General features: G+C 37.1%; 1 protein-coding gene across 1 annotated transcript; it reads left to right on the forward strand.

Annotated features, from left to right (window-relative positions):
• The first annotated feature begins 266 nt into the window (after window positions 1-266).
• Window positions 267-1,257, forward strand: EV154DRAFT_121755 (uncharacterized protein). Its single transcript, XM_051593952.1, has 2 exons — window positions 267-994; window positions 1,053-1,257. Exon 1 carries the CDS (start codon window positions 434-436, stop codon window positions 950-952), a length of 519 nt encoding a protein of 172 aa, XP_051451148.1. The 5' UTR covers window positions 267-433; the 3' UTR covers window positions 953-994; window positions 1,053-1,257.
• Window positions 1,258-9,656: the final 8,399 nt, after the last annotated feature.

Below are 9,656 nucleotides of genomic sequence, written 5' to 3' on the forward strand. Positions count from 1 at the left end.
ATCTGGTTAATCTTACTTGTCATTTTCCTAAATTATCATCGATTTATCAAACGGTTCAAGAATGGTTTAAGCATTCTAAGCTGGTATGGAGATTATCTCAGTTAATTTCACATATAAGGTAAGTCGCATATTGTATCCGGACATCTTTAAAGCTGCGATAGATTTCAAAAACGTACATACAGCGCCCTCCAAATTCTCCTAACGTTTGAGTTTTTTGTATTTTGTAAAGACATCACATACTGATATCGTAGGGACACTTTGAGATCATTTTTGGCGTATTAGACGGAGTATGTAATACGTAGTGTAAAAACCTTTAGAATTGGGACAGAAAAAAAGCCAAAAATTACCATTTTGGGACATGTATATATATCAAAAACTTCTTTTGAATAAAAACGTACATCTGTAACTTCAATTAAGAAATCAAGTCTTGAAAATGCCTAGAGAACATAAAAAGAAAAAGAATAAGGGAAAAAAGAGAGACAGGGAAGCTCATGTGGCTGTTTTGGAAAATCAGATGGGACTAAGCAACCCTGGTCAAAAGATTTACTTGCGATTGAAAATTCAGACAAACCCAAACATAATGGGAGAGTCATCATCAGAGACAAATACCGGGGAAGGTTCAGAAACAACAGATCACGGCGTTAATGGCCCATCTAGTTCTGAAAAAAATGTCACTTCATACCAACCACCCAAAAATTTTATAAGGATTAAGTTATTAGGACCAAGAGATGTTTTTGACGTCATTGCTGAAAGGAATGCGAAGAAACGACGATATGCAACGCGCATTTCAGAGGAACAGGAAGAGCACAGTTCTAATGACGAAGACGAAGGTAGCAGAACTACACCCACAGATGATACAAATGTTATAAGGATGGATCCAATCAGCCGACAGGACAAGAGAAGGGCATATCAACAATCCGAAGAGTCGAGAGCATACCAACGGGAATATTAACGATCATATCGTCAGAACCGTAACAATACTTCGCCTGAAGAGGTAAATATTCATTATAATTATGTTAATTTTAATGCTCACGCGTTTAATTAACGACTAGATTTCGTCTTGGGAAAAAACCAGAAGAGCATACGAAACAAGCATCAGGGAGGGACCTACTGTTTTATGCATTTGCTGTGGTGGATTGTTTTTTACATAAAATGTTTCTCTATTTGGTAAAGAGGATATACTGCTGAAATGGAAGTGTGAAGCAGATGTTGCTGAGGCGGCTTTTTGGACGATTGACAGCAATATTTTTGACAATTATAATAATTTAACGGTTAAGAAAGCCGGTAGTGATAAGCATTATTTCTGTGCTAATTGCAAGGCATCAATCAAACTGAACAAAGTACCGAAGATTGCTTTAAAAATTGGTCTACATTTTCCAGAAAAGGTTTCATGCATATCAGATTTAACAAGGTTGGAGGAAAGGCTTGTTGCACCAAGACATACATTTCAACAACTATGGACACACAAAGGTATTAGTGGGTAATATAAGAGTAAAGGTGGTATTGTCAATGTCCCGGTAAATGTGGATACAACGGTCAGTCGTCTGCCTAGAAACTACAACAACACCGAAACCATACATGTTCGTTTAGCAAGAAAACTGTGTTTTGAGAAAGATTATATCAAAGGGAATGTAAGCCCATCAAAAGGTTTGGATTGCAGCCGAGTACTTAGCCACCACTACCCTTTATCAAGAATATGATGTTATGTTGGCTAATAGGAATGCGTGGGATGAACAAAATCTCAATCAGGAGCAAGAAAATAGAGATAATGTAGCAGACCTTGAAGAAGTGGATGAGGAAGGACAAATGGATGAGGAAGGAGAAATGGACGATGAGGATATTACATATGATGAAATCTTCGATGACGAGTTGGTGGAGGAAGATTGTAATGAGCCCTTAAATATTGACGCTACAGATACATTAATTGTTGACAACAATGACAGTAACATGTCAATCAGACTTGCTCCTGGAGAAGGTAGAACGCCATTATCTTTGTTGAAGGATAAAGATAGCGATTTCCTGTCTTTTATTAAGATATTTTATGGAAAAAGATTAGAATTCATTGACACAGTATCATACAACTCGATGACAAATTCAATGGCACGGAGATTCGATAGAAGGGCTGTGGAACGCTTTGACTATCTCCTTTACATGTTAGAAAATATCAGTTATTAAAACTGTGCTTTAACGTCAACACTATTCTTAGGAAAAGAAAAACTACTTCGAGTGAAAATCAACCATTTACTGCCAAAGATGTTTCAAATGACAATTATGTCACTAATTTATTAAGCAAGGACCAAGCCTTCAAAACATTTGCTGGTATAAGATCTTCATCTGAGTATTGGAAAAACCAGAAAAAAAATTGGATGGCTATGATTAAACAATATGGTATTCCATCCTTGTTTGTTACTGTTTCTGCCGCAGAGACAAAATGGATCGAGTTATTGTGTATATTGAAGAAGGTTGTGGATGATGATGTGATGACCGAAGAAGAAGCTGAAACTTTGAGTTACGATGAAAAAGCAAGATTGATTCAAAGTAATCCCATAACAACAGCTAGATACTTTGATCACAAGTTTAGAGAATTGAAAAAAAACTTGGGCAGCTGAAGATGCTCCTTTTTGTGGCTATGTTATAAATGAGTATTACTTCAGAATTGTATTTCAGCATAGAGGTAAAAGTTTATACGAATTACAAAATTTATAATTTGTATTCATTATTTTTATAATTTTGAAGGCTCACCTCATGTCCATATGCTGCTCTGGTTAAAAGACGCACCTATCTATGAAGACAAAGCTTGCGAAACGATCGATGAAGTACGAGATATGAAAAAATCGATTTCTGATTTTGTCGACAAAATAATTACTTGTAGTAAAAAATGGGATGGTAGCCCACATCACGACAATGAGGCTAAGTCTAACATAGAGACATGGAGAAACATGTTGAAAACACGACAGACCCACAAGCATACCAGTACTTAACGACGGAAGGGAGGAGGAAATGAGATTGTTTGCCGTTTTAACATACCGTTTATGCCAATGCCGTACACAAAAATTATGATACCTTTGGATCATTCTGATTATACACAAGAGGATATTTCTGAGTACAAGAAAGTACATAAGAGTATTAAGGATTATCTTGACGAGAATTCTATCATGCTGTCAAATTCTGAGATTTCATTCCAAAGTTTTTTAAATCTTGTCGATGTTCCTTGTCCTGCCGAATATTTTCTTGTTTTGAGATCAGTACTCAAGATAAACAAGATTTACATTAAGAGAGAGCCTAATGAAGTGATGATCAATAATTATAGCAGAAAAATATTAAGCTTATTCAAGTCTAACATGGACATACAATTCATCCTTGATCCATATGCATGTTGTGCCTACGTGCTTGATTATATTAACAAAACCGACAAGGGAATGAGTAAAGCAATGGAGGGGGTATACGCAAAGCATAAGGATGATCCAAAATCAAAAGCTTTCGATTTGCTGAAAACATTGGTAACTACGTACTATAATGCTAGTGAAATATCTGCTCAAGAAGCAGCCTACAATATCATTGGAATTCGAATGGTCGGATCAAGGAATGTCACTGTATTTGTTCCGACATCTCGACCTGAAGATAGAACTCATATTTTAAAAAGCCAAGCAGATCTTCTGAAACTGAATCCGGAATCAACCGATTGCTTCATTTCTAGTCTTGTTGAACACTGTGCTAAATCACACATATAGATTGTACATATAATAAATTCATATCTCATCATCACTGATAAATGATAGCTAAATCATGATCAGGCATAAAAAAGGAATTCGCTAAAGCCGGTCACTATTTTAAAGTGTCACGGTATCGGAACACCAATGTCCAAACTTAAGACATGTTATTGTTAGTATTTCTCTATTGACTATGCGTAGCACTAATTGTCCAATATAGATATTGTTATTGATAGCATACTCATATTGTTAAGAGTAGTATCCTCAGCCTCGTCCATTCCATTTATTATAAATACTCTTTATTTTTCCTCTTCTTAAATCTTTAGTTAACTTTAACATCAATAAACTCTGACAAGAATTCTAATTGATCCTATTGTTTTTTTCTACCTTTTTTTCTGCAAAACTATCCTCTATAAGCCTACTTTTGCTACATTTTTTTCAATTACCCTCTTCGTCAATATGTCAAACCAATCTGAATCTATCTCCTCTCCCCAAAACAACTCTGTTGTTTCTCGTGGATCTACTCCTACTGGCTCCCAAGCCCCTCAAGAAGGTTCTGCCTCTAATGTCTCTGGTTCCTTGGAATCCAACGCTGCTCTTATCCTTGGTGAAGAGGATATCGAGATGACTGACGTCGAAAGTCAGGTGAACCCTATTGCTGAACCTGAAGTAATCAGTGTTGCTCGTCACACTGACAGGTCTCCTACTCCTGCCGTAAATAATGGATCTCCTAATGTCACTCTTCTTGAGAAGTTGAAGGACCAAAGAACGCGCTTGCTCGCAAGAGCTGACGTTTTGTTCGAGGCCGTGGACAATGGAATTACCAGTTCGGAGGACTCTGAATGTGACCAATGCTTGGCCAAGGTAGACGTTTTGAACAGTCGTATCAGCATCATTGAAGCTGCCATGGAGAATAAGGCTGACTTCAAGATGAAAGGCACTGACCAGTCTAAATGGGCGAATGACAGTAGACCTCTTCGATTGAACACTTCGGATATCCCAAAGTTTCAACTAACCTCCACTAGTACTACCCCTTTCCCTGGAGAAAAGAAATATGATACTACGAAGGAGTTTCTCAAGATCTTTGAAAAGGTGATGAAGACTGCCACCGGTGACATTGAATTAGTCTGGAGAATTTACTTGCCTTTGGCATTGTCTTATGACTATGATCTTTGGGTGGATACTGATCTCCTAATCTGCAAGGACTGGACCGAAGCCAAGGCCACGTTTGAAAAGAAGTTTGGTAATAAGCGTTCTCGTGAGGAGGCTATCAGACGGGTATACAACTCGTTCATGAACAGCAGTGACACCATTGAGGATTACACCAACAGGTTTCTTCGTGACATCTTTGAGGCAGGTCGTAAGCAAACTGACCCTGGAATGGTGGAAAAGTATCGTACCAGCTTGTATGAACCCTGCCAATCGCAGATCTTGACGGTGATGGAATCAAGAGATCGAGACACGGACTCGTGGACCATCGAGGATATCTCATCTATTGCAAGTACGATTTTTGGTGAAGGGCGTATTGGTGCTCACTTTTCTGGACGTGGAGGTCAATCTACCACTGGTGATTCGGGTAAAGGCAAGCGTAAGGCCTCGGAGGTGGATGGTGATTTTTTCTGTCCAAGACACGGTGGTGCGAAGAGCAACCACAATGAGGTCGATTGTAGAAGCAAGAGAAGTGGAGGTGTGAGAAGTACGTTCCTTGGAGCGAGAAACATTCCCAACCGAGCCACTGGTAATCATCGTGTGACACACAACAACAACAACAACAACAACAACAACAACAACTATTTGCGCCTTCGAGCTCAGCTCCTCGTCCTTGCTCGTATTGTAACAGAGCTTGGACTCATGGTCATCGATGCCAGGAGTTCTTGGACCAACGTCGCAATCGGGATGGTAACCGTCAGGTTTTGGCAGTAGCCGAATCTCGCGAGCCTGATGCCAGACGAGTGGAGGAAGCTATGGAGGAGGACTCATTACGTTGTAAGTATCCCATTAATGAAGAGAGAAATAATCCATTTAAACTAATTACTCCTATTATCCTGAATAATAGAAAATTGATTGCAAAGATTGACACTGGGAGTTCCATGACTTGTATTAACAAGTACATCCTTGATAGCACTTTTGATAATACAATATAAATAAATAAAGTTAAAGGTTCATTAAATTTTCTCTCTCGTGATAAAAATAATAAGGATATTAAAGCACAAAGAATTGGCATGACTGAACCTATGACTATCAAATATTCTAATAACATATCTTTTGAACATGAATTTGAAGTTGTAGAATTTAACAGTGTAATGGAAACAGAATTTGATATTTTGCTCGGAACAGATGTGTTACCTCGAATGAGAATCGGTTTAACGGGAGTAGCACATTGTTATCCGAAAGATACAAATAAGGAAGAAGCTCAGTTTGAAAACATGAACTTCGATACCAAAAATAACTATGATCCTGAAAATGCAACTTATGGAACACAGGCTGATCAAGATAAATTTATGCATCATATTAAAGATTCTATTGAGCAAAATAAGCTGATCAAGGCTGGATCCTTCTGTACAATGAAAGAGTCTATTGTTCACATCCCAATTAAGAAAGATGCTTCGAATTGTTATGTGAGACAATACCCGTTACCTTATCATGCACGTCCCGAAATTGAAAAGCAATTACAAGAATGGCTCGATACCGGTGTTGTAGTTGAATGTGAGCCTAGTGCCAAACACAACACACCTTTACTTGCTATCCCTAAACGTGATGCCAATAACAATTTCACAAAACATCGGATTGTGATGGATCTTCGTAGATGTAACTTAAACATTGACGAGCAAAACATTCAAGATTTTGCTGTACCTAATATAAAAGACATTTTTGATGAAGTCACTGCTAAAGGAAAAGTCTTCACAAAATTGGATCTTAAAAATGCATATCATTCTTTTAAGGTTGCTGATGCAAGCCAAGAAGTCTTATCTTTCACTGTCAATAACAAAACCTATAAATGGGTTGGATGTTGTTTTGGGCTGAAATTTGTTACGAGTCTCTATTGTCGGGTAATCAATCTTCTATTTCAAGGAATGGAAGGTGTGCAAACCTATGTCGATGACTGTTGCATCTATTCTGATCCAGAAGATCATGCAGCTTTAGTTAAAAAGGCGATAGGCAGGTTAACGTCAGTTAATTTAAAAATCAATTTCGAAAAGTGTACTTGGTTTAAGACTTCAATCTACATCCTTGGTTTTACCGTTGGAGCAGGAATTAGAAAGATCGACACCAGACGTTTAAGTAACCTTGATGCATGGAAAACACCTAAAAACAGTGCAGATGTAAGAAAGCTTATGGGTTTCATTACATACTTACATGAATTTATTCCCATGATATCAAAAGTTGCTGCTCCTATAAACGCATTACGCCACTGTAAGGATTCTGAATTCAAGTGGACCCCGTTACATACTGAAAGATTTCAGACGTTAAAAGATATCATTTTGTCCGATGCGGTATTACACACACCCAGAATGGATCGAAAGTTTTATTTAGAGACGGATAGTAGTCTATATGCAACTGCTGCTGCTCTTACTCAACGAGACGAACATGGACGGACATTACACATTGCATTTGTTAGCAAAGCATTTGATAAGCACCAGTTACAGTGGTCTACGAATCGAAAAGAAACATATGGTGTGGTCTATGGCTTCGAAAAATTCCGAGCCCTCTTATGGGGTCATCCTGAAATAGAAGTACGTACTGATCATCGTAGTTTGGTTTATATGCAAACCTCTACAACGCTTTGCAGAACACTTCAAAATTATATGGAGGTACTGAACGATTTTAATTTCACTGTGGTTCATTTAAAGGGAATAAATAATATATTACCTGATACCTTAAGTCGAGTTTATCCCCCTATACCCGAGGATAAAACTCTGCTGGGGGATGAAGAAAAGAAAATTATGAAATTAGAACGTTGTATATTACAAAGACGTTTACCAAATGATAAAATTAACAAAGTAGTCAATAATATGAGTGAAAGGTTTATTCATAAAAGAAAAGTATATAGCACAGATAAGGATTTGAACATACTTGCTGTTAGACTAAATAGTAACACCTTCAAAGAATCCACTACTGATTATATAGCTCCCCCAAATGAGGAAAGAGACAAGCTTTTAAGAGAAGCTCATTTGATGGGTCACTTTGGATCAGAAAGTATCGTCCAAAGGATACATGAAGACGGCATGCATTGGCATGGTATATATGATGAAAGTAAGGAGATAGTTCGTAGTTGCATAGATTGTGCCCGACACAATATAGCCAAGAAAGGATATCATCCATTAAGACCAATTGTTAGTAGTGATCCATTTACACACATAGCAATGGATCTCGCCGGACCATTTTCTGTAACACAAAACCAAAATATATATATATTTGTGATCGTGGATCTTTGCACTAAATACATCATAGCACGTCCTATTCCCAATAAACAAAGTGATACGATAGCCTCAACTCTATGCTAAGTATTTGGTGATTATGGTCTACCGGTCCGCTGTCAATCTGATAATGCACGCGATTACCTCAATGGTTTGATGACAACAGTAACGAGAACGCTTGGCATTGACCATCGATTTTCTACTCCCTATCATCCTCGTGGCAATGGTGCAGCTGAAAATGCAGTTAAAATAATCGTCAACACAGTAAGAAAGTTGTGTGGTACACAACCAGTTGAAAATCTCGACTTTTTTTTTCTCAAATCTTCCAAAAACGGAGCGAGCAGAAATATTCCTTTTTCGTTTTAGCAATTTTTGTGCGACCCACAACAATCACACGAATAAACAAATAAACACTGCTCCAAAATTTTAAAAATGTAAAAATAGAATATTGTTGAGAGCATAAAAATGCCAAAAAAGAAATAGTTTATTAAAATGATGACGAGGGCTTAAAAGCTTGTGCTGGCAAAATTTGATGAACGTATTGCGGCGAACGCCGGTAAAGACAAAACAGATTTGCGTTTAAAGGCATTTGATAATCAAGCGCAAACTATACAAAAGACATGTCAGTTTTTTGCCTAATATTTTAGCTGAATGATGGGCTTACCTTTTTAAACGGTCTTAAACAGTTTTATACATTTTATAACTAAATAATGAAGATGATGGTAAGTAAAACAATTTAAAGAAAGCAGCGACAATTCGTACCTTACTAAAGTTAAAAGAGATTATATCTATTAAAAATACGAAAATCATGTTAATAATCTGCAAATAAGAAGAGGTTGATGGAACTTACATTTTCAAAACATGAAAAAAGGGACTAAAAATAAAATAAAACGCGTGTTAGCATGGAATAATTATTACAAACAAGAATGAAAACGTACCCTCGTATCTGTTTGATATCTCTAATGGAAGTCTAAAGTAAACATCTGTGAGTAAACTGAGTTCTTGTCAATATATCATGATTACCTTTTAGTCTCAAAACACGCGAGTACATCAATGATTGTAACTAAAATAAAAAGACAAGGTCATCAATATGATTTTGTATTTCTATTTCCTATCAGATACCAACCCTTCCAACGAAAACTACAATAAATCACGCTTTAGAATCAAACAAAACGTCATGGTCAAAGACAAAATAAAAAAAAAAGAGAGGAAAAGGAAAAGAAAGATAGCGTGAAAAAATATGCGAGAGTTGCGTGACAAATTGCCGCCAGAGTCGGCTGTACACCAATCAAATTACATGCATGTGTCATTCGGGCTAAGCTCCAAAGCTGTAACAGCTGTCATCATTTATTAGCGCCAAATGCAAACAGCTGTCATATTCAATGGCCAAACTTGTATATAAAGGCATCAATAACATATTTCTCTACCACTATAACTTTTTTTTATACAATTATGTCAAACCATACAAACAGATTTCATAACCTTGTGGAACTAAATGCCGAAATTCGAGATCGAGCCTTGAGCTGTG

The sequence above is a fragment of the Mucor mucedo genome, assembly GCF_025094135.1.
Source record: "Mucor mucedo strain NRRL 3635 chromosome Unknown EV154scaffold_202, whole genome shotgun sequence".
In the NCBI taxonomy this organism is placed as follows: Eukaryota; Fungi; Mucoromycota; class Mucoromycetes; order Mucorales; family Mucoraceae; genus Mucor; species Mucor mucedo.

What these genes read in the sequence shown, in the direction of transcription:
- EV154DRAFT_121755 (XM_051593952.1), top strand. Translation starts at nt 434, where the DNA reads ATGCCTAGAGAACATAAAAAGAAAAAGAATAAGGGAAAAAAGAGAGAC.